Source organism: Macrotis lagotis, chromosome 1 (genome assembly GCF_037893015.1).
Source record: "Macrotis lagotis isolate mMagLag1 chromosome 1, bilby.v1.9.chrom.fasta, whole genome shotgun sequence".
NCBI classification, from domain to species: domain Eukaryota; kingdom Metazoa; phylum Chordata; class Mammalia; order Peramelemorphia; family Peramelidae; genus Macrotis; species Macrotis lagotis.
In genome coordinates this window covers 604,487,162-604,514,135 of record NC_133658.1, presented here as the reverse complement: position 1 = coordinate 604,514,135, position 26,974 = coordinate 604,487,162, and the positions used below count along the sequence as shown (strand labels likewise).

The window sequence follows — 26,974 nt, the reverse complement described above, 5'->3', positions numbered from 1 at the left end:
TTGAACTCAAGTCCTCCTGATTCCTGGACCAGTACTCTATCCACTGTACCATCTACCTACCTCAATGTGCATTCTTTTCTGTTTGTTTGTTTGTTTATTTATTTGTTTGTTTTGCAAGGCAATAGATTTAAGTGAATTGCCCAAGGTCACACAACTAGGTAATTATTATTAAGTGTCTGAGGCCATATTTGAACTCAGATCCTCCTGACTCTAGGGCCAGTGCTCTATCCACTACACCACTAGCTGTCCCTACATTCTTAATATATGTCAATTTATTGATTTAACTTCTCTTTTTAAAGTTTTCTCATTTCTAAAGTTAATAGGTGAGACTGGATGACTTCTAGAGTGCTTTCTAGCTTTAGAGATATGATCATAGGAGCCTACAGAATAAAACTTGTCATTACCAGAGTGAAACCTAAGGCCTAGGAGAATTAGCATGCTACAGAGGAAATAGAATCAGATTTAGAATCAGGGTTCAAATTTCAGCTCTGCCACCTACCTTTATAACGTTGAGCAAGTTCCCTAATCTTTACTTCTCAATTTCCTCAGTTGGAAGACAAACCTTGAAGATCCCTTCTAGATCTCAGTCTATGATACTTTGATTTGCATAAGATTAAATCATCTAAATACATCATAATCTTGGAAATAGCAATGTGTTGCATTTGCACTCAGTATTGCATCAAAAGTGAGATTTTACAAACAAGCTTAACTTAAGAAACTTACTCATTTCCTTTTTCTGTGTCCAAGAAATGGAACAATATGATTATTTCTTCCTTATCCCTATAGAATCCAGCACAGTGCCTTGCACTTAGTAGGTTCTTCAATAAATGATTGCTATTAGGTAAAATGAGGCAATCCTTCCAGAGCACTCAAGACTTTACCTGGTCTATTTCGAAAATAGCTTATGCTTATTCATGTGTACTTGATCTTTGCATAAATACAGGTTGCCCATTAGAATGTGCCTGAACAAAATTGTGATTATTATTATTTTTGTTAACAATTGTACAGGCCTTTAAAATATTTATAAAAAACCTTCTTTCTCTTTTATACATGACCATTGTTAAACAGAAACTTCCCTTCATAACCCATGACCTTTAGCATCACTGTATCCAGACAACAAATAATTGAAGATACAGGTGATAATATAACCAAACAATCCAAGTAAATAGTTGCTGAAGTATCTGTGACTTTATGGAGTCTGAATTTGGTACTACTTAAAGAATATGCTTAGGAAACTTGTTCCCCTTAGGACTTATTTTAGCATTTTGGAAAATGGATGCTTAGCACAGAGGAAATACAGAAAGTAATAGGGATTTGTTGTGGCTATTTCTTCCCTTTTGGAATCAAATGGTCCTGCTCTAACTCTTGTACCTTTTTAAAGAGAGGGTTTAAAAAGGTTTTAACATCTTTGCTCTTTATTGTGTTTTTAATCTGTCCTTTTACCTTTTCCTAATATATACGGTCATTATGCTGTATATCCAAACCTCATTTTCTAGAGTTTGGGGAATTCTTATGCTAAAATCAACCCATTATGAAGTTAAAGTGGTTAATTAAAAACAGAATTCCAACAGAAATTAATCTTTTTATATCAATCTGAGTAACTGAGGTTAGAAATATGGCATTTGGAAACCTTTGACTCTGCTGAAGAATATATTTCCAAAGCAAGATTCATGGCACCAAGTAGAGATCTATCAAAATTAAAATCACAGAATCTGATTTGGAAGGGTTCTTAGAACTATTAAAATCTGTACCTGAATAAAAATTGTAATAGCTAATGGTATTTACCCTGCATTTATACAGCCCTTTCAGGCTTGCAAAGCATTTTGCATTTTTTTACATGTTATTCTTACACCAATACTGTGAGATAAGTACTATTACATCATTTTAGAGATAAGATAACTGAGGTCAAGAGAGGTTAAGTGATTTTCCTAAGGTCACACAATGAGTAAGTCAGTATTTGCCTTAGTCAGTATTTGAAATCATATCTTCCTGACTTCATGTCATTCAATCCACTGTGACATCTAATATCCCAGCTACAGAAGACTTAGCTAACTTATCATTCACACTTTGTTTGAAGAGATCTATTAAGGCAAAGTAAAATACCTCCTGAAAAAAATACATTTCATTTTTAATGTATTATGTTGATATATTTTTTATTACATAAACTTTACTTTTTCCCTATGTCCCAGACTTCCTCCTACTATAGACATTTTTATAACAAGCATATTTAAATGCAAAGGAAGAAAAAAGGAAAAAATGAGCAAAATTGATTAATACCTTGGCAAAATATACCATTATTTTCAATATTATACTCCATGGACAATCTATTCAACTAATGAATAAGCTCAATTGTTAGAAAATTTTTTATGATTTTTTTTTGGGGGGGGGATTTTTGCAAAGTAATGAAGTGATTTGCCCAAGGTCACACAGCTAGCTAATTATATAGTCTCTGAGGCCACATATGAACTTAGGCCCTACTAACTCCAGTCAGTGTTTTATTCATTGCACCACCTAGCTGTCCCCAGAACTTTTTTTTTAATAATTGCAAATCTTTGAAATTCCCCCCTCCCCAGGCCCAAATTGCTTCTACTTCTGTCCTTTGGTACCAAGCAAAGTAAAACTAGTACCCCTTTCATGAGATAAAGTCTTTCAAATACAAGACAGCTAACAAATTCCCTTTATTTCTTCTACAATCTAAGCATATTCATTTTTTATTGGCATATTCAGCCAATATTTATATTGTTTGATTTCAAACACTTTTACCATATTGATCAAGTTACTCTGAACCTTCCCAATTTATCAGTGACTTCCTAAAATGTTGCAGTTAGAACTGAATACAAGTGTTTTTTATTTCATGCTGGAGGTGATAGAATGTCACTGCAGTTTTTTTTGAGAAGCAGCCTTATTCTAATACAAAGTTCCCCAGATCTTTCTTAGATAGGTGCTATCTCACAAAGTCAACACTATCTTTGGCATACTAAAATTGTAGAGTTGATTTTCTTTTTAACCCAACCCTAAGCTTCCTATGGGACATTTGAAATAAATATAAGCTCTTTGAATTCTAGATCCTGGATAATGAAGAATATATTAGTTTAAATTATTGGACTAGCATAACTCTACGGTCTCTTCTGTCTCTATGAGCATGACACTATGAATGCATGTTTTATATAATTGTTTCATCTTATCAGACCCAATCCAATAGCGAATTTTAGGAAACTTTAATTTCCCCCCACCATATTAGTCATCTAACGTATTTGCTATTCTTTCTAACCTGGCAAATGGAATTTTTGTAAACATGCCTTCTATCAATTAATCCAAGTTCTTTATAAAAATAGTAAATCGCATTACTCCAAGCACAGATTTCCAATAAATCCAAATAAATCCAATAAATCTCATGAAGTGGCCATTAAATTACTATTGAGTACTCCTAGTATAATAATATGATTATTTCCAAATCCACTTAATTATGTAATAATTATTTGCAGATCTTCTTGACATAGAATGCATGAACTTCAAAAAATATTTGATAACTATATTTCAATTTCCTTAATAATCCTATGTGTTTTAAAACATCATTTGGAGGAGTATATACACTTTATCAGATTGCCAAAGGAATGCACACATAAAAGTTTAAGAATTCCTGATCTATACTTTACCTTCCATTTTGCTGGCTAGAATTGAATGATGGAATTCTCTGGATTCTTTGGATAAAATTTAAGTAAATTTTATCCAAAGAATCCATATATAAAAGTGCAAGTGATATTATTCTGGCATTATATGTTCTTGATGAAAGCATAATCTTTTCTAAAGGTCACTAGCTAATCTCTTAAGAGTATCTGGGAAAGGCTCAAATTCAAGCTCACTGGATTATGTTTTTTAGATTTTATTTTTAATTAGAGAAATATTGATTCATCTCCCATTCTGAAGCAATTCTACTCTCTTTAAAAAATAATAGAATTTGTTCTTAGATTTTAAAAATATTTTTATGTTGTATAAATATTTTATTTGTTTTTCAATTATATACAATAGTAGTTTCTGCCTATCATTTTTTGATAAGGTTTTCAACTTTGCACTTTCTCCCCCCTTCTATCCCATCCCCACAGAAGGCAATCTGATCATCTTTACATTGTTTCCATGCTATTCACTGATCAAAAGTGAATGTGTTGTGGAATTTGTTCTTACATTGCTTAGATTGCTCTCCAATATTTTCCATCTAACTTCTCGCAAAGATTCATTTTTATAATAAATAAGGGTTTTTTAAGAAAAAAAAGAAAGAGAAAGGTCAGCAAATCAATATATAAAATTTCTGTACCAATTTCCATAGCCTTATATCTTTTCAACCACCTTTCCTCCAACCTTTGAAGGAGTAGAGCAAGATGACCCTTCATATCTCTTCTTTAGATCTAAGCTTGTTCTTTTAAAATCTCAACATTTATTTTTTCTTTATTGTTCTATAACTAATGGTCTTTCCATTTTCATTTTTTCATTATTGAAGACATTGCATATATTTCCCCCTCTACTTGTTACAATTTATATCTATTCACTTAAGTCTTTCAATGCTCTGGTATTCATTGTTTATTGTTTATACCATAGCCATATTCCATTATTCTGTTCATATAGCATAATGTTTTTAAACTTTAAAAAACAAAAAGGTATCTACTTTGCAGATTTTACTACCAGAGAAAGTTCTATTTATGCATGTGGAATCTGGTTTTTTTTTTTCCTTGTCATTGATCTATTAGGGTATATGCAAATTTCATAGTGAAATCTCTGTGTCAAATGTCATGGACATTGTAGTCACTTTTTCATGATTCCAAATTGCTTTTCAAGTTATTTCTTACCAATTCACCACTTTACTAATAATTTGTCAGTGTTCCTGTCTTTCAGCAATTCCTCCAACAATTAGCAGTCCTACCTTGCGTCACTTTGCCAAGTGGCAGAGTATGAAGTAAAACTTCAGAACTGTTTTGATTTCCATTTATATTCTTATTAGGAATTTGGAATATTATTTCACATGGTTGTAAACATTTTTAGATGTCCTTTAGGGAAGGGACTTCAGAGACCATCTGTTCCAAATTAATTTTTCTCATTAGAAAACTAAGTACCATGGAGGTTAGCCTGAGTATCCCTTCCTTCAATTCCTTTTTTTTGCAAAGTCATAAATTCAAGCACATAATAGCTACTTGTTAAATTCAAGAGTACAGATGTAATTCAAGAGTAAAGCCTTTATGATGTTAAGCATTATTTTGACTTGTTTATTCTTTAGCCTGGTAGAGGGAAAAAAAGGGAAAACAGGAAATGAGTACTTACCTGAAATCTTGCATTGGTCTTTTCACTAGCTTACTCCCAGTTGAGGATAGTAGAAAGAACTTTGGGTTTCAAATTAGAGGATATGTTTGCAAATTTTGGTTCTATTGCTAATTAGTTACATGACTTTGACATATTTCACCTCACAGATCTTAGTCTCCTTATCAAATGGATAGAATTAGAAAAAGTATAGAAGTATATAAAGTATTATTAAGCAACTACAAGATGGAATTTTTATTTGGTTAACTGTTTCCATTGAATTCATATGTTTCTTAGAAATTAGGCAAGGCATATAAGATAGGAAAAAACATATGGAATATAGAATCAGAAGAACCAGAACTGATGACTAATAGCTATATTCTAATTATGTGACCATGGACTAATCATTTCCCATTCCTATCTGTGGATTTGCTCCTTAATTTTTAAAAGGTCATTTTAATACTTAATTTCTAAAATTAGTTCTATTTATTCTGTTGAGTTTCTTGGAATTTTATCATTGATCATTCTCAATGTGAGAAAATATTTTAGATGACAGATAGTTAAAATCATAGCTGTCCATCATACTTATTTATGACATAAATACTCTTTTCAAGTATAATGAGGAAACAGAAGTGAATGTCTATCTGTAGAACAGCTGTCAAACCATCTTATGACCATTCTCATAATTTGGGAAAACACGTTTATTGTTTGATTGAACTAACAAAATGCTTGCCATGGCAACCACAGATAACTAGTGCAACCTATTAACTGTGAAGCGAGGAAGGGCAAAGCTCCCTAGCAATTATCACTCATATTGCTACTCATGACTTTGAGGGTTATAGGTTGATGTTCTTGGGCTTGGAAAATTCTTAACATAATGTGCTAATGGTTTCTATGTGGCTGAAAGCAGCAGTCAGTAAATTTGGGTGGATTTTAAGTCATTAAAAATAGGCTTTGTTTTGACTGTTGGCCCAAGGGAGGGATAATTTCTTTCCTCATTGATGAAATATTTTTAGCACCAACTCCTTTGACCTTTGTTGTCTTTTGGGTGCATTTGATATAAATTATTTGTTCTCCTTTTTTCATTCACTTTCTATTTAAATTTGATGACTTTTTCCATATTAAAAAAATTAATGTGGGAGAAAAAGATGACAATTTTCCTCAAGAATTGCTTCTAGTTAAATCTATGACTTACTGGAGACAATAGAAAGTTAGTAGATTCCTGATGATTTTTCTTTCTAAAATATTATGTTTATATAAGATATTCTTTTATTCTGTCATCTACCAAAAGTTATTTTATTGAATACTTATCCAATAAGTAACACAATTTTACTATGAAAAAATGGGCAAAACAAATTCTAAAAAATTTTGTCAATAAAAGAAACTGGATTGACCTGGTTGCCTTTTAATTGAGATTGTTTCTGATGCATTAGTATATATTCTCTGCTCTCCTTCTTCACCTTAGAACCATGAAGAAATTAAAATTATTCTTTATCATTTAATAATTGATTCCATTTTGTAATGGACCCTATCATTTAATGTAGCTCCATTTTGTATAATTACATAAGCCACATTTTTCCTTCCCTGGGTTAAGTTATGGAATATAATCTTTCCTCTGAGTTAGTTTGAAGTTACAAGTTAGCTTGTCACATCCTAAAAGCTTTATTGTTCTCCTTTCCTTTCTTTTCCTTTCCTTTTATAATTAAGGAAGGGTCTTGTCTTCTTAATAAACCCTTCTAAGTGCCAGGGTGTCTACTGAGTTCTATTAACAAGGTCTACAAGATGCTGCAATAATTAACATTCTTTAATTGTCAGAGAAAGGTGATAATTAGCCCCATATGAATATGCTAACATACTTTCTTTAACATAATAAATCATGTTATTCCCACCTCCGCAGCATTGTCTAATATGTAAATAATCATATTATCTTCCCCACCTACAAACTTTGCACCCCCCAAAACTATATTAGGACTCTGGGTCTTTTAGCATTGAGAGATACCATTGACCCATTTTATTGTTAACTGCTATCCTAACTAATAAATTGGTCATTCTCAGAACACTGTTTCTCTATTTACTTAATTTTCAAATGCAGCAGCCAGATTTGATAAACATAAATTCTGAATAAATTCTCTATTTATGTTATTATGTTATGTTATGTTATTATGTTATGTTATTTGTAATTGAAGAGTATAAGAATATGCAAACCATTTAGTATCTGTGAATATATATTATCCCAACCTTCTAAGGTACATTCCAGACATGCAGAATATATAGTGTTAGGGCATGAGGATAGGAGATAAAATGCCATATTTGAGGAACAACAAAAAAGAAATATGTCTTGATGTTAGATTATTGTAGGAAGAAATTTGTTGAAAGTCTCAAAGAATAGGAAATGATTCAAATGTTGTAGAGTTTTAAATGCCAAAAGAACAAAACAAAACAAAACATTTAAATTTCAGGCTAGAGATGTCAAGGGTCCAATCTAGACTTTACAGAAATTCTTTTGTCATTTGAGTGCATGTCAGATTGGAGAGGGAAGAGATTAAATATTATTACAAGGAAAATACATATAATGATAGATGGAGCATTCTGCAGAGGAGGAAGGATCAGAGATTCATGTAAAGGACAGGCCTTGAATTGAAGACACATTTTCTAATTACTAACTTTGTAATATAAGATAATTTACTTTATTCCTCTAAACTTTATTTTCTTTATCTATAAAATAAAGCAACAAATCTAGTCAGTAGCAGCTCAAAAAATCCCCAATCTAACCTTATTAAAATATAATTGGGAAATATTTAACAAAATAAATAAAAATAAAATGCAGCAAAAGCAATGTTAATTTCTAAGTCAATATAAAGTAAACAAGGATCCTTTTCTATTTGAGTTTGCTACTACTAGTCTAGGTTACCTCCAAAGTCTCTTAATTCTATATCCTATAATATTATATTCAGTATCATTTTAGAAGAGTGACTTTCATTCAATGTCAATGTGTAATGGGGTGAATTCCATTCTAGGAAATGAATTCTGAGGCACAAGTATTTTTGTGGGGTTTTTTGGTGGGTTTCTTTGTTTTTCTTTTCCTCCTTTATCATGGGTTTGTGAGAGATGACTCTTTCTCAACTTTGTCCTTTACCAGGAGCTGGTGGTTGGTCCCCAGTGAATTCTAATGCTCAACAATGGCTCCAAATTGATCTAGGAAATAGAGTGGAGATTACTGCAGTGGCCACACAGGGAAGATATGGGAGCTCTGACTGGGTAACAAGCTATATACTGATGTTTAGTGATACAGGACGTAACTGGAAACAATACAAGCAAGAAGACAACATCTGGGTAGGTTATTATAAAACTTTTTCTCAGATCAATAAAATTTATACTTATGAATGATAGCCCCATAAGGATCTTTCATATTGTCATGTACTTAGATTATTTGTGGCATTTTGTCTATCACAGATCTGCCTATTTATTGCTAAATGGTGAATAAAATATAGAGAACATGATTTTGTTGGTGATTACAAGGTAAATATTATATTTATGCCTTCTCAATTATAGTCTACTTTGATATAATAAATGAGATTAGTGGAGTTTGGATTACCTAAATTAGTATGCATACTTATAGTCTATAATTATATATATATATATATATATATGAAATGTATGAAAAGTCCACTAAAAGACAGAATGAGCAGTTGGATAGACTATATATTTTACCTCATAGGAGGTTACTATATATTATTATATGATATATTATACTTATGTATTATATATTCTATATACTCCATACTATATTATTATTGTTATATTATTTTATTATCAATGGAAAGCTTTAATAATCTCTAATTTTTATCAAAAATTTTTCTTCAGCATCTGTTGAAATGGGTAACATTAATAGCAATTTTTGTTTCTTCTGTAGAGATTAGCTAATTATTCTACTTTTCAAACAGACAGAGAAGGTCAATAAATCCCAGAGATATAGTTAGGATGTAGTTGTCATTATAGATGTTATAGGATGGGATGATCAGCAGATTCTGTCAGAGCAGAAACCACAGAGGACACCAAGAGAACTATCTCAGAATTCACTAATTTTGTTTTAGTTTTACTTATTTTCTTTATAATATATAGGATTGGCTTCAATACAGGGAAAATGTTCTCCACTAGTTGGGCATACCTATGTGATGTTTTAGAAGATATTCTACTCTTTCAGAACTTTGTTATCCCTAGAAGCTTAACCACAAATGGAATCATGAAGAATTGGACCCAACTGAAATGACTGAAAAAAATTTCTCTAATGAACTTATGCTCTCCGGATATCCAGGATCAAATGTTGTTAGTTTTTAAGTAACATAAAATTTGAAAAAAATTAAAATTGAAAGTATTTAACCAATAAAAAGATCTATATTATTACTTGAGCACATACTAACTTCAATTTTATGGAAGTATAGGAAATACAGACATAAACATAAATGGTAATGCTATGCAGTAAAATAATTTATTTATTTGGAAAGAAAAATATATAAATTAAATCTGAAGAACAAGTAACAGTCCTGCAGAGCTTTATGATTAAAATTAATTGATTAGTTCTTTCTTTAATTGTCTTTCAAACAGATTGTATACAATTTTTGCCAAATCTGTTTCATCCAAATTAAAATGAAACTTAATATTTCACCAAAGAGTACTCCATCTAATTTGGATTTAAAAAAAAATATCAATTAAGAGTCTGAATTGCCATGATCCACAGATGTGTTGTTCAAGTTCTATCATGATTTATTTTGAATATTTACTTCTATTTTTTATTATTATTTGCTAGCTTTCCATATGTCGCAGTAGTACAATCCATGCAAACATTACAGAAAATGTCAATTTTCCAAAGGAAAGTAGTAATATTGGTTTGTAGGACTGAAGCTCTAGTGTAATATGATTGAATTGGCTTTTGTTGTTGTTGTTGGTGGTGGTGATGGTGGTGATGGTGGCGGTGGTGGTGGTCTGGCTTGTTGAAATTCTGATAAAGAACTTTTTGGTTCTTTTGGTTTGATTTGGTTTTGTTTGTTTGGAAATTGATCCATGAGAATGAAAAAGGAAAGAAACAGTTTCAGATTTACTCTTTTTGATTTTAATCTCTACTAATCCTTGTGGTTTTTAAGAACTTTAAAATGGAAATATACACTTTTCAGGTTTGAATAACCATATTTAAATTTACATTTTAACTGAAGGGACAAATGCAGTCAGTGTTTGTTCATCAGTGTTGTTTTTGTCTCTGGTTTCATTAAAATTCCTTGTTGTTTAGATTAAATGGTAAAATTGTGTAGAAGTTATTGTACCCTTCAGTAACATTTTTTTTAAGTTTTATTAATTTTAAGGCATTGGGGTTAAAGGAGTGACTTGCCCAAGGTCACAGAACTAGGCAATTATTAAGTGTCTGAGGTAATATTTGAACTCAGGTCCTCCTGGCTCCAGGGCTGATGCTTTATCTACTGCACCACCTAGCTGCACTGATCATGTTTTATTTTACTCAAAATGTCTGGATTCAGTGAATTAACTTTCTTCACATACCTTGCTAATGAGTGATATTTCTGATTCTGGGTGAATGATATAAATAAGTTATCTTTCTAAAATAATAATCTTTTTAAACAAAATGAGCTACAAATTCTCTCCCTTCCTCTAATCCTCCTACATACATTGAAAAAGGATGCAATATGTCATCAATTATACACATGAAGTTAGGCAAACATTTTCATATAGCTATATTTCTAGAAAAAATGAGGAAAAGAACAAGAAGAATAAAGTGTTTTTTAAAGTATACTTCAATCTACTCTCAAAATTCATCAGATCTTTATCTTTAGGATACCATTTTTCATCATTAATACTTTGGAATAACCTCGTATCATTATATTATCAAAGCAATTTATTCATTCACAGTTGGACATCCTTTCAATATTGCTATTACTCTGTACAATGTTCTTTTTCTGTTCATTTCTCTTTGCATCACTTCACATATCTTCTGAGGGTTTTTTAAAAACCATTCTGCTTCTTATTTCTTATAGCACAATAGTATTCCATCACAATCATATACCATAACTTGTTCAACCACACTTGAATTGGTGATCATTCCCTCAATTTCTGATATTTTTTCCATCACAAAAATGAATGAGATATTCAAACATCAAATATATCAAATATTCAGAATAGGTTCCCCAACTTTCTGAAAGGAGAAACTGTTTTCCCCTTTTGTTTATTTATTTATTTTATCCATATACACATGTATATTTTTAAGTTACAAAATTTCCTTTCACCCTGCCTTCCCACCCATCTCCCCCTTCACTCAGTGGCAAACAGGTTAGGATTGTACTTATTTTTCATAAACATTTATAAATTAGTTATTTTTGGTATGAGGAATTAGGATTAAGGGAAAGAGATACATAAGAGAAAATTTTTATAGTGTTCATCAGATTCTGATATGTTGTTTCTGGTTTTGTTTTGTTTTGTTTTATTTTTTTTTTCCTCTGGATGAAGATAACATTGACCATAGTTTGTCTAATACTGTTGTCCTAGCTCTCAGAACTGCTGAGAGCAGCCACTTCCTTCAAGGTTGATCATCTCTCAATGTTGTTGCTAATGTGTACATTGTTTTCTTGGTTCTGCTCCCTTCTCTCAGCATCAGAACCTATATGTCATTCCATGGTTCTCTAGAATCCAACCATTTAAGATTTCTTATAGAACAATAATATTCCATAGAGAAGCTACAATTAAGTGCCTGAAACTCAGCCTTGAGATTGAGATTATCATTCTCTCTCTCTCTCTCTCTCTCTCTCTCTCTCTCTCTCTCTCAGTAGAATGCTGAATCTTGTCAAGTTTTGTGTTGATAAAATAAGATCTGCTTCTTCTCACAACATCATCCAACTGGAACTTTCTTTAAACCACAGAGAGGAAGGCAATTTAAGGTGGATTCTGACAGATTTCTGGGGTGCACTATTTTGTGTAAAACCAACCAATAGAAAGATTTCTACCTTGTTCTCTATAAATCAGTAAGATTCATCAAAGGTCAATAGAAATAAAAAGTTATATTTCATTTCCAGTAACCGGGATCATATCCAAGTAAAATATACAGCCTAAAGTCAAGTAGAGCCAGAACCCTGAAAATAAATTAGCTTTCAGAAAAATGACTCATTGATACTTAAAATCTATGCATTTTAAAGGTATCCAACTCAAAAAGTTTCACATTATTACTATACCTACTGTGTGATATATATGTAATATGCTTTGTTTAATTTTTTTATTCATTTTATATTAATGATGCCTATATTTTATATGTCCTTATCTTCTCCATCAGAATGTAATCTCATGATCAATATGGGTCATTTCATTTTTATATTTGCATCCAAAGTGCCAGGAATATAATAGTCATAACAATTATGTCCTTGTTGATTAGTAAATATTATATAAAATTAGGCAAATTTCATTTTTTGTTTTCTTATGCTTTAAAAAAAAAGAAAAATCAACTTATACACACCAATTTTCAAATGCTTCCATAGTCATGAAATTAGGGGAAATTCACTAAATCCTTTGCAGAAATATATAAACAAATATTAGTGATTTTTGCTTATTCTAGGAAAAGAGACAACTGAGTTTTTTTATTTACAATTATTTGGAGAGTTCTTCACATTTTATTTTCAACTTTCAATTCTACACAAAATGTGTGAATATTTATATGTATGTATATATATATACATATTTATATATTTGCATATATGTGCATCTATACACATGTATATATGCATGTATGTATGTGTATACTACTTCTGGGCCTTAAAGAGTTAAATGAGAGAAGCAGTCTCTGAAAATTTGTTTATGAGATTTCTCCAATTTTTCTAACATTGATTTTTCAAAAGAAATAATGATGATATTTGTCCTTGTTTCTTGAAGAAGACCATCGCACAAGATACGTGATCCCACGACATGTACAAGAATTGAATTTGAGTGAGGGCATGCTGTGCTAAGTCACTAACCTCATTTTCTTCTCCAAAGGCATCTGAGTCCAGTAGTCAGATAGGAATCAAGACATTTGGAGATAGCCCTGGGATACAAGGCAATTAGGGTTAATTGACTTACCCAAGGTCACACAGCTAGTAAGTGTCAGTTGTCTGAGACTGGATTCAAACTCCAATCCTCCTGACTCCAAGATCAATGCTCTATCCATTGAGCCATCAATATCAAATATTGATTTGAATAGGATACCTATTAAATGGAATGAGAAGTTTGGGGCAGTTAGGTGGTTCAGTGGATAAAACACTGGCCCTGAAGTCAAGAGGAACTGAGTTCAAATCCTGACCATAGAAACTTAAAAATTACCTGCATTGCCTTGCCAAAAAAAAGAATGAGAAGTTTTACAAAGCAAAATTTCATGCGGTCCCATACTAGTCTTCAAGTGTTTTTTTCAGAGGTGAAATAGTTTTGCACTAAATTAAGTGAACCAAAGGCAAACTGTATCAGTTGAATGAGTTGTTGGAATTACAATGCCCTTCCTTGAAGAAATTTATTTTCTTTTTTTTTAAACTTTAATTCAGCTCATCCAACCTTTCTGGAGAGCAGTCTGGAACTATGCCCAAAGGGCAACAAAAATGTGCATGACCTTTGATCCAGCAATACCACTACTGGCTCTATACCCTGAAGAGGTAATGAAAAAGGTAAAAACATCTCTTGTACAAAAATATTCATAACAGCCCTGCTTGTGGTGGCAAAGAATTGGAAATCAAGTATTAGAAATTATTAGAAACCAGGATAGATGGGAATTCAGGGAAGCCTGGAGGGATTTGCATGAACTGATGCTGAGCGAGATGAGCAGAACCAGAAAAATAGCAACATGGGGATGATGATCAACCTTGATGGACGCACTCATTCCATCAGTGCAACAATCAGGGACAATATGGAGCTGTCTGCAATGGAGAATACTATCTGTAACCAGAGAAAGAACTGTGGAGTTTGAGCAAAGACCAAGGACCATTACCTTTAATTTAGGAAAAAAAACTGATATCTTATTGTCTGATCTTGTTATCTTTTATACTTTATCTTTCTTCCTTAAGGATGTGATTTCTCTCTCATCACATTCAATTTGGATCAATGTATACCATCGAAACAATGTAAAGACTGGCAGACTGCCTTCTTTTGGGGGGGGGGAGTAAGATTAGGAGAAAAATTATGAAACTCAAAATAAATAAGATCTTTTAAAAAATTTATTTCAGAATAAGGACCTGGAAAAGATGCATTTCAAGTGTACAGAAATAAATTTCCATGTCCTAAGGATCCAATTTGAAGAGTTTCTGATCTTCATTAACCAGAATGTTTAGTAATAAGAATGTGACTTTCAGGGTTTAATTGTGGATCATGAGTAATGAAGAAGCCAGAACTTCCTATTGTGCTGAATGATGAAACATTAAGGTATTTCAGGCCTTCACAGAAATCTTTAGAATCCTCAGTGGATCCAAATTCTCTTGACTATTTCAAGTTGGTGAGAGAGATACACTGAAGAAATGCAAATAAGAAGTATTGAGTTTCATTTCTGTTGTTTCCTAGATTCTGATCATTATGAAAATAGAAATTCTTCTACTGGTTTAGAGATTTAGCTGGTCTGGCAAAGTATTTTGTTGTCAATATTCTGAGATGGTATGCATTGGCATAGTTGATAGGACACAGAACTAGATGGAAGAGAGAGACCTATATTTGAATTCTGCCTCATAAACTCACTAATTGTGTGAGTTATCCTTAGAAAAATCACAATGTGTCACTTTCATTTTCTCATCTGTAAAATGGATATAATAATAGCAACTACTTGATAGAGGTATTATAGAGATAAAAGAGATAATAAATACAAAGTGATTCATAAAATTTAAAACAATAGTAGCAGTAGGAGTGTTGTAGTAGGAAGAAGAAGAGGAAGAAGAAGAGGAGGAGGAAGAGGTGGAGGAGAATGAGGAGGAAGAGGAAGAAGAACTTTTAAATATATAATATGGGATTGAAACCTAGGCCTTCTTGTCTTAAATACAGTACCCAACCCACCATACCACATCTGATTTCTCTAATGAGTATTTGTAACTTTGTCATTCATAAAGACACTGCATTTGAGCTAATATAATAAAAATGACAATTCTACCAAAGCTAAACTTTAGTGCCCTACCAATCAAAATTACAAAAAAAATTACTTTAATGAGTTAAAGTTGTAAGCAAATTTATATAGAGAAATAAAAGTCAAGAATTTCCAGGGATTCAATGAAAAAAAAGGTGTAAAAGAAGGTGACTTAGCCCCTCCAGATTTAAAATTATATTATTAAAGCATCAGTCATCAAAACTGTCTGGTATTGGCTAAAAAAAGAGTCATTGATCAGTGTAATAGACTAGGTGTAATAGCAGGAAATGATTATAATAATCTACTGTTTGATAAACCCAAAGAGCCCAGCTACTGGGATAAAAACTCTCTCTCTTTGATTAAAAACTGTTGGGAAAATTAGAATTTAGTATAGAAGAAACTTAGATTAGACCAACACTTCACACCCTATACCAAGATAAGATCTAAATGGATACAGGATTTAGACATAAAAAATATTTTAAGTAAACTAGAAGATCAAGGAGTAGTTTATTTGTCTTTATCTGTCAGATCTGTGGAAAGTCAGTTTATGACCAAGGAAGAGATAGAGAACATCATTAAAAACAAACTAGATAATTTTGATTACATTAAATTAAAAAGGTTTTGCACAGCTAAAACTACTGTAACCAAGATCAAAAGAAATGTAGTAAATTGGGAAACAATTTTTGCAACTAGTATTTCTGAGAAAGGACTCATTTCTAAAATATACAGAGAACTGAGTCAAATTTTCAAAAAAAAGTCATTCCCCAATTGACAAATGGTCAAAGGATATGCAGAGGCAATATACAGCTGAGGAAAAAAAACAATCCATAGCCATATGAAAAATTGCTCCAAATCATTACTTATTAGAGAAATGCAAATTAAAGCATCTCTGAGATACCACCTCACACCTCTCAGACTGGTTAATATGACCAGAAAGGATCATGATCAATGTTGGAAGGGATGCAAGAAATCTGGGACACTAATACATTATTGATGCAGCTGTGAACTCATCCAACCTTTCTGGAGAGCAATTTGGAACTATACCCAAATGGCAATAAAAAATGTGCATACCCTTTGATCCAGCAATATCACTTCTGGCTCTATACCATGAAGAGATAATGAAAAGGGGTAAAAGCATCACTTGTACAAAAATATTCATAGCAGCCCTGTTTGTGGTGGCAAAGAATTGGAAATTAAGTGAATGTCCTTCAATTCGGGAATGGCTTAACAAACTGTAATATATGTATGTCATGGAACACTATTGTTCTATTAGAAACCAGGAGGGATGGGAATTCAGGGAAGCCTGGAAGGATTTGCATGAACTGATGCTGAGCAAGATGAGCAGAACCAGAAAAACATTGTACACCCTAACAGCAACATGGGATTTAATGATCAACCTTGATGGACTTGCTCATCCCTTCAGTGCAATAACCAGTGACAATTTTGGGCTATTTGTGATGGAGAATACCATCTGTATCCAGAGACAGAATTATGGATTTTGAACAAAGACCAAAGACTATTACCTTCAAATTAGAAAAAAAAATATTATGTAAGTTTACTATCTCATACTTTATTTTTCTTCCTTAAGGATACGATTTCTCTGTTATCACATTCAACTGAGATCAATGTATAACATGGAACCAATATAAAGACTAACAGGAAGCCTTCTGTGGGGGGGGGAGGGAAGCAAGAATGAGGGGGATAATTGTAAAACTCAAAATAAGTAAAATCTTTCTTAAAAAAGAAAAGGAAATATGTTTGAGATTAAAAATATAATAAAAAATAAAGACACTGCATATCCTAACTCACAGCTGTCCCCTTATGCCTGCCATTATCTCACAATTTAATCTTTGATATCTATCCTGGGCTTTCTTCAAGTGTGAGCTAAAAATTTACCTTTTTATCAGAAGTTATTTTCTATTTCCCTCAATGCTAGTGTCTTCCTTTTGCTGTTTTTTCCCATTTATCCTGTATAGATTTTGTTTGTACATAGTTATTTGCATATTATCTTCTCCTAAGAAAAGTTTTGTTGATGGAGTTGTGAATTGTGTCAACCATTCTAGAAAACAATTTAGAACTAGGGCCAAAAGGCTATAAAATTGTGTATTATTTTTGACCTACCAATACCACATTACTAAATTCATATCCCAAATAAATCAAAGAAAATGGAAAAGGACTTCTACAAAAATATTTATAGCATCTCTGTGCTGGCAAAGAATTGAAAATCTAGGTGATGATCATCATTTGGAAAATGGCTGAACAAGTTGTGACATGATTGCAATGGAGTACAATTGTGCTAAGGAAAATGATGAGGGAGTGGTCTCAGAAAAAAAGAAAAAATGGAAAGACATGTTAACTCTTGCAAGGTGAAGTGAGAAGAACTAGAAGATCATTATGTACAGTATCATCAAGTTGTGAAAGACTGGCTACTCAGATTAATTCAATGATTCAAGACAATTCCAAAGGACCCAAGATAAAAAAAAATATCTATCTTCAGAGGGCTGATGAACTAGGAGTACAAATTGAAACATAATTTTCTTACTTTTTAAAATTTTTCCTTGCTTTGAAAAAGTATGACTAATATGGAAATATATTTGCCTAATTTTTCATGTATAATTGATATCCTATTGCTCACATCCATGGGTCAAAATAGAGTGGGAAGGTGGGAGAGAATTTAAAACTCAAAATTTTAAAAGAAAAGAATGTCAAAAATAAATTAATAATAACTTAATAACTTTAAAAAAGAAAAGGAGTTTTTCTTTTTATTCTTTCCACAGTGCTTAGCACAGTGACTAACACTAAATACAAGGGTTCATAATAACTTTGTGTTAACTACTTTTATTTCCTGAACTACCATTTGGAGGCACAATAGTTACCTAGTGTTCAGTTGTTTAAATTATAACTGGATCTTTCTGACCCTTTTTGTGGGGGGGGGGGGGGTTGGGCAAAGATGCTGGAGTGTTTGCCATTTCCTTATTCAGATTATTATAGAGATGAGGAAACTGAGGCAAACATGGTTGAGTTATTTGCCCAGGATCACACAGCTAGTAAATGTCTAAGATTGTTTTTGGACTCTAGGTCATTTCTTTATCAACCGAGCTATCTAGATACCTAAACTATAGTTTATAAAGGTAAAAGAATAATCTAAACTTTGTCCATTTCCCAATAGGTTACTGTTCCTTGCCTGCTGAATTGCAATTACATTCATTTATGTATTCCTTGCATACAGTGGCAAATTCTTTCTACTCTCTATTCCCATAAGTTTGACTTTTCAAAATGATGAGCATGAAGAAGCTGCTTAATAAAGGTATCAAATGCTTGTAATGCTTTCCTCTCATTACTGCCACACATAAGTTAATCCAGGAGACAATTTATATTGTATAGTGGAAAAAAGCCCTAAATTTGAAGTCAGAGGAACAGTCAAATTTGAACTTTTGTTCTTTCCCCAACTATGGAACAGCAAATCACTAAACTTTTCAAGACCTTAGTCTCTTTATTTTTCAAAATGAGGAGTTTGAACTAGTTACCTCTGAATTGGGCACTATCCACTCTAAATACAATGATTGTTTTCTGGCAAAACTGGAAGTGTGTTCTACTTCATGGAGCAACTTCAGTGCCAGCTATTTTATCTTAATCTCTTATGTGGTTCAAGATTTTGTTTGCCAAATGTTATCCATGGGAGCTTTCAGGTCTCTTATTAAGATCAACAGGTGGGAAAGAGAGACAGACAGACAGACAGACAAAAACAAAGACAGAAAGTGAGAGACTGAAATACAGACAGAGATGAGATATTTTTATTAACAAAAATAGTAATTTTTCTTTGTTATGACTTATTTTCTACTTTTCTATCTACTTGTAATTCATTTTAATCTAATAACTACTGATTATCATGTATTTATTTAAGGGTTCCCCCCTCTTAATCTATACCTATTATGTTGACTATCAACAAGCTGTGATTCATAGTGGAAGTTTATCTTGGAGCCAGGATGATGTGCCTTCAAGTACCATCTCTGATGCATATTTACTGAGCAATGGTGTACTGATAGATGTCTAATTAAAAGCACAACAAATTTCTAAACTTCATTTCCATTTTTAACATTTTAATTTGGTGGGGCTTTTTGCAAGGCAATGGGGTTAAGTGACTTGCCTAAGGTCACACAGCTAGATTATTAAGTGTCTGAGTCTGCATTTGAACTCAGGTCCTCCTGACTCCATGGCTGATGTTCTATCCACCATGTCACCTAGCTGCCCCTGCCCCACTTTTAACATTTTAAATCACTTTTTTAAGTCAAGAAAAACAATAAAGTCATAAATCAAATCTTGGTTCCATTCTATTACAAATATGCATTAGAAAAATTTAACAATCAAGGCTAGGTGGCATAGTGGATAGAGCAACGCCCTGGAGTCAGGAGTACCTTAGTTCAAATCCGACCTCAGACACTTAATAATGACCTAGCTGTGTGGCCTTGTCCAAGTCACTTAACCCCATTTGCCTTGCAAAAATCCTAAAAAAAAAGAAATTTAACAATCAACTCTCATAAGATATTTGGATCTGAAAACAGATATGCATGTAATCTTGGTTAAGACATTTAACTTTTCCAGCTTCTAGAAAATTCTCTAATGCTGTATAGTGGCAGGTAAAATATATCAGAAGTTTTTTTTTTTTCTAAGAATTCTCTTTTATATTGACAACATAGGTCCAAACACTGTATTATCCAAGAGAGTTTACTGTCATCCATAAACTTTAAGATTCTATTCAGCACTCTATTCAGACCTTCTTCTAGGTTATTTTACAAAGGTTCAACATAGGTTCTCGATCTGCCCTCCCTCCTGGGGAGCTCCTGCTTCCATTCCATCTTCGTTTAAGGCACCTTAGTCCTGCATCGGGTTCTCTGGGACCCGCGCTCCACTCCAGCTCCTTCACTGTCCATCCCCTCCTCTCTCTCGTGTTGTGGGCTCAAACGGGCCGCCTGAGACATGGTCCGCAGCGCCTGGGGGGTGGGGGTGGTGATCATGTTGGTCCTTCTTGGAATTTTCTTCCATATCCATTCTACTGTGCTAATTGAGGATGTACCTTTAATTGAGAATGATTTTTCTGAGAGTGGTCCTCAGAAAATCTATCAACTTCATGAACAAGTGAGCTCCGGCTGCTTCATTGCAGCTGGTCTCTATCTCCTGCTCAGAGAATTCTCATTCTGCCAAGTCCGACTGAACAAGCGAAAAGAATACAAGGTCCGTTAGGACACTCCATTCCAGTTCCAAAGATGGGGGGGGGGGGTTCCCCCTAGCTTCATGCCCCTTATTTAAATTCCCTTCTCTCAATTTTCCCCTTCCTTCTTGGGGCCTCTCTATTTCTTTCACTTTAGGACTTTGGGGGTGTTGCCCCCCTGGGGAATGCGTCGGGGTTGGGGAAGCTTTAGCTGTCCATTTTACTCGGTTGTTTTACCCCAGTTGTGTGGGGGTGACTCTGCTTTCTCCTTCCTAGCCCCTCTGCTGTCTCTGTTAGCAACAATAAAGCGAAAGTGTTCTCTGAAAAAAAAAAGTTCAAAATAAAACTAGCCTATACACATCCTGAGGAATCATATTCTTTATATTTCTCCATCCTATTAATTGTCCCTTGATTCTTGTTTTTAACTTTATGTCTTTTAGCAAGTTCCCAGTCTATGATAAAATCTACTTTCCATTCAATGATGACTTTATTTTAAGCTAGCATTTGACATGGATCTTTAACAAAGGCTTTGAAAAGTCCTAACTGGTAACAATCTACATTGTTGTGTTTTTAATTTATAATATTCTCTTCAGTTGAGCTCATTACAAGGAAGTAATTCAATCTCAACCACTTTATTTGAATATTGTTTTAAATAAACACTACATGTGTTAAGAATTTGCCATCTAGATATGCCATATTTTATGGCTTACTTTTCATGCTAATGATTTAATAATATACAGTGTTATAATTCATATATCTAGTATTCATATATTAAATATATTATTATTAATATATTAATTATTTTAAATTAGCTCATCTCCCCCCTCTCCTCCACCTTCATTGCTTCCCCTTTTAACTTCCTTCCTCTTCTATCTTCTCTTCCTCTCCCTATTATATTAAATCATCAGATTAAATTTCTTGAGTCATGTCTTATAACTAAAAAAGAATTACAGCACAAAAATAGATCAATGTTCTTGGTTAACAGAATTGTCTTAAGAACAGATTCATATGAGCTGCAAATCATGAGGAGGACAATGACAAAATAAAGTATGTTAAGAATCATCCATATGACTAAAAGGTCAGGTATCTGTTATAGACAACACATAGTTGATGTCAGTCTTTCCAGTCCTTGAGAGAAGAGGAAAAGTAGACTTCTGGCTATTATACTGTTTATCAAGAATAACAGTAACTCATATTAACAATTAATACTTCTTAAGAACTTAAAGTTTAAAAAAAAGATTTCTCACAACATTCCTGTAAGGCATCTTGTACATGCATCATTATCTCCCTTTTACACATGAGGAAAATGAGGTTGAAAAAAGCAAAATGGATATACACAGCCAGGAGATTTTGAATTTTGGATTCAACAACAGGCTTTGTGGTTCCTTTCCATTATGTTACCCTTCCTACAATAGTCAATCTCCCCTTTCAAAATCTCATTGTATTCTCCTTATAATAGGGAAAAATAAACAAGCTTCAAATTTTATGTTACCTAATTCTGACTTTTTTGAAAGGTGACCTTGAATAACAAAGCACACATTAGATTTTGTACTAGAACTGAAAATCAATGTTATTGGTCACAAGGGGCCAGCCAGGATGGTTTCAACTTCAAGAGCCTTGCCATAAGCAACTGCCCCATAAGACTCCCCTAGTCAGCTTTCTGATTCTCCATGTTGCCTTTTCCTAGTTCTTATTTGATTTCTGTTCAACTTGGCTTAATTTCTTATTCCTCAGCTTTTGGCTTTGTCATTGTTTACCACTTGCAGTTGGATTTCTTTATCTGTAAGAATGATCTGGTTATTAGAATTGTACCTTCTTTGCTCCTTACTTATATAAGATAATCAGCTTCCTCTCCACTTTCTACACTCTAGACTGAATTCTTTTCCTTTATGTCCATGGAGAAAACGATTTTCAAAGTCCAAGCATTTGCCCACAAACTTGATCCTTGTGGCTGGGAATGGAACTTAAATCATGTGGTAAATATGAATCATTAGAGAAACTTAAGGAGCCTATTACAAGGACTTGAAAAAGTCTGATTAATAGAATGAAGATGTTCATTAGCAAGATATGTATGGGAGTGGAAAATCAGCTCCTAATTAGTTCGAATTGGTTGAGGCAAAATGAATACTTGAGTCAGTTTTTTCTTTTGTTAGGAGAGAGGGTGCACTAGAAAGCTTCTAAGGTCCTAGGACCCAGTGGTATATGTTCTGATGTAAGTAAAAAGCAATCAAACACATTTGTGAACTGTATGTTTAATTATCTGACTATTTATTAATTTCATGAATTCCTTTAGTTTCCAACATAGACAATACCCCTTGAAGCATTCTGAAATGATTTAAACAATGCCACTTTCTTGCCTGAACCTCCTATTTTCTTTTAATCATTTTAATCTTTGTAATATGAGGATTGACAGATCTAATGCTCAGTTTTTGCCTAGTGCATCTTCTTTAGCTGTTTATTAACCTCTACAAAGAACAAATGTTAATTTGTATGTGCTCATATGTCAAGTTAGCATGTAACATATTATAGAGGAGGTACAGATTCTTCAGGATTAATATTCGCATGAAAGCCTTCTAGGGGAGAACAGATGTGTTCAATCTACCCAACAAACTGGTTACATTTATAACAAGATAGAATTCAGCACCTGGAACTGAAGACGGGAAGAATACTGTACTCAAAGCCAATTCTCCTAAATCTATTTTTATTTAAATGATCTTATTGTGAAAATACTTAGTGATGCACAGAAAACTGGATTTATCATTGTATTTTCAATATGAATATACCATGGGGTTTTTTTTAGCTGTAATGGCTATTGATTAAAAAGCATGCAAATTAGATAAAACTATTTTCACCTGCACACACACACACACACACACACACACACACACACACACACACACACACACACACACACACACACAAATGTTTTTAAAGGATCCTGTAATAATACATGCAGTGATAATTTCAGTTTCAAGCACAATATAGGTCTGACTACTGCAGAAGCCAAATGGTTAATTTACTCAACAAGGAAAAGGGGGGTATTTGGAAAGTAACAAGGAGAAGCTCAATTTTGATGCATTTTATACATCTAGATTCACTTTCATTTCTATTGCTTCATTACTGATTCAGGTGTCTTGTCATTCTTCCCCTCTTCTAAACTCTTCATCTTTCTCAGCTCATGCCCCTTTCTCCTCCACCTTCACTGCTTCCCCTTTTAACTTCTTTCTTCTTCTATCTTCTCTGCCTCTCCCTATTGCCTTCTTCCTTACTTTTTTGATTTCCTACTCTCTTTATCCCTCACATTTTCCCTTCTCACTCTTGCTCTACTTCCTCCTCTCCTTCTCCATCATTTTCTCTCTTTTTTACTACTTTCATTCTCCCTTCTTGCATTCTCTCTAAATTCATAATAGGGTGAACAGGGAGGTGGGGAGGAAGAGCCCATTCTGATTCTATTTTGTCACAATTATTCTAAATTTTAAAAAATATTCTACTATCTGTTCTTTACAAGCCTTGAAAAAAGAATGGAGAGGCAGTTGTTTCCCTTCAGATCCTTGAAAACAGATCTAGGCTAAAGCAAAAACAAAAACAAAAGCAAATTAACAATAGCAAAAAAAAACTAATTAGAGATGAGAAGGAAGTTATAAAAGGAAGTTGCCTCTACAGGATATGTAATCTGTCCTATAAACTGTGGACAAGCAGTAACTAACAGAACAGAACAAAATAGAAAGGTCTTTCTAGATCAGTTCTAACCTACCTAAAAGTTAAGAATCTTGGGAATGGAGGAAGGAACAATAAACTGAAATTACTGTCAAGTTGATTTCTTGTTCCCTCCTTTTGTATCCATATGGGAAGGTAAGCCCCAAAAGAAAGGCAGCACCATTTAAACTTCTGAAGCCTCAAAGGGGAAAAAGCTAAGATCCCCTTGCAAACACAAGCCAAGAAAGTAAGACAATTAAACTAATTAGAGGCAGTTACCAATTGGGACTAGCAGTAGACAAAGTGGCTAGAGAATGAGCCTAGGGAATTCCTGACTCAGAAAGTGTTAGGGTTCAGGGCAAACTTTAATGTTCCAAGATGTAAAGGTCTAGTCATCAGGGAAGAATAATAGAGACATGCCAGAAACTTCTGGTAGGTTAAAGGCTCTTAGTCATTCTTAGAAAAGTTTAGAATACACTATATCTTAAGAGGAAGTTAGGCTTTATTGCATTAAGATAAAAGTTAATCAAGAAATAGCAGGAATCACTACTTTATTAAGAGGTGGTTTCATAGTCCTGGAAGAAGACATGGAATTCCACTTCTGAGATTTACCAACTATATAACCTTGAGAAAGTTACTTGACTTCCTGCTCAAATATCTTTAAGTAACTCTCTAAAAGTAAAAATTGCAGAACAATTGCCAATCTCTATTGATAGAAGAGGTCTTCACTGGGGGGTCTCTATGCTATAAAATAATAGAGCCATTCATAAAAATGAAAGCATTTCATCATAAAAAAGTATTAGTTGGAGACTAGATTTTCCTATTTCATTTAAATCTTATTTTAAGTTTTCTGTGCTATTTAGATCAATAATTAATGTTAATTTTTAAATTGCATGATAATTTGATTATATGTTTAAAAGGAATAGAAAGTTGTACATGATAAATTTGATGTTTCATGTACAATCATCCTTTTTCCTATTCTACTATATTGTAAAACTTTTTTATTCTTTAAAGTTCAGAATAAATTAAAATTAGTTTAATCCATTTTTAACTAAAATGGAAGTAAATTGCTTTAAACAAGTGGCTTTAAACATCTAATTTCGTTTTTCTTCACCTGAGAAAGAGAATATCTCCTAGATACTAAACAGTGTCATTACCTGTTAGCACTGCTTTCTAACAAAAAACTGCCCTTTGGACAGAGAGGGTTGGAGTTGTCTATACCATTTAATTCACTATAATTTTAGCTACACAAAATTAACAACATCAATTTTTGGGAAGTTTCTCCACAGGTCATTGAATTATACTCCTACCTTAGAGTCAGAGTCAATAGATATTTATTAAGTGCCTCCTAATAAAAAAAAAACACTGCACTAAATCTTGAGCATGATGTTTGTCCTTCATTCTTATTTTTTTAGGTTTTTTTGCAAGGCAATGGGACTATTAAGTGGCTTGCCCAAGGCCTCATAACTAGGTAATTATTAAGTATCTGAGGCTAGATTTGAACTCAGGTACTCCTGACTTCAGGGTGGGTGCTCTATCCACTGCGCCACCTAGCCGTCCCTTGTCCTTCATTCTTGAAGAAGACCTTGACTTCAAGGAGTTGATGCCATGAATTTGAGTGGAGGGAGGGGGACTGTACTGTCACCAGCCTCACTTTCTCATCCAGAGTTATCTGGGTTTAGTGACCAGATATGAATCATGATAAGTGGCATTAACTCTGGTTGTGAGGCACTCAGGGTTACATATTGGATATACAAGAAAGGCATAAGACAGTACCTGCTCTCAATGAACTTATAACTTAATGGAGGAAGATAATCTTGCAGCGGTATATAAATGTTGGTCACATATGTCGTACAGTGAATAGAGAGACAGTCCTTGAGTCAGGAAGTCCTAAGTTCAAATCTGGTCTCAGACACTAGCTGTTTGATCCTGGACAAACCAATAAATCCTCTTTGTAGATGAGGTAAAATGAGTTGAAAAAACAAATAGTAAACTGCTTCAGTAATTTTGTCAAGAAAACCGAAAATGGGTTACAAAGAGTCAGACATGACTGAAAAGCAATATCATGTGGCATAAAAAAGTGTTGTGAATCATTAGGGACTTCTATAAAAATCTCAATTATTTGAAACAAATGAGACAAAGGTCAATCTGAATTGTCAAGAAAGAAGAATAAGGCTTTATTTTGTTTAGAACTATTTTTTCCTACAGTTTAATTACATTGCTTACCAAGTATCTGGCATATGTTATAAAATGAGCATTTTAATAATCATAGTGATCATTTGTATGTGTTTTGAAGTTCCTGAAAATTTTTTTCCATAATTTGACTCAACATTTTGTAATCCAATTTCCTCTGTCCATTTTAGCAAATTTTCATAAATAGGATAGGATAGATGCATTGTTGATGTATCAATTGTCCCAAAAGTGCATATCAACACCACTAGAAATCTTAATGTGATCACACATCAAAGTGGCAAAGTCAAATTTGACCATTAAATAAGGAATGACTCAGAATTATAAGTCACAGATTTCAAAAAATACTATTAGGAAAAGAAAAATACAGTCCTGTAGAACTTACCCTCCCTTTCCCCAATGTTTTATCTATTGCAAATAGTATTGGTAATAGCTAATAGAGTGTGATTTACATGTAAATAATATGGGAAGTTTCA

At 33.1% G+C, this 26,974-nt stretch overlaps 1 protein-coding gene and 1 pseudogene across 2 annotated transcripts in view; both read left to right on the top strand.

Moving 5' to 3' along the window:
• CNTNAP5 (contactin associated protein family member 5) overlaps positions 1-26,974 on the top strand; it is a 945,272-nt gene that overhangs the window by 213,409 nt on the left and 704,889 nt on the right. For both annotated transcript variants that reach the window (XM_074214960.1, XM_074214961.1), the window contains exon 3: positions 8,426-8,619. In XM_074214960.1, coding sequence (XP_074071061.1) covers positions 8,426-8,619 — 194 coding nt within the window. The remainder of the gene's footprint in view (positions 1-8,425; positions 8,620-26,974) is intronic.
• On the top strand, positions 14,672-20,644 carry LOC141508404 (ribonuclease kappa-like; annotated as a pseudogene).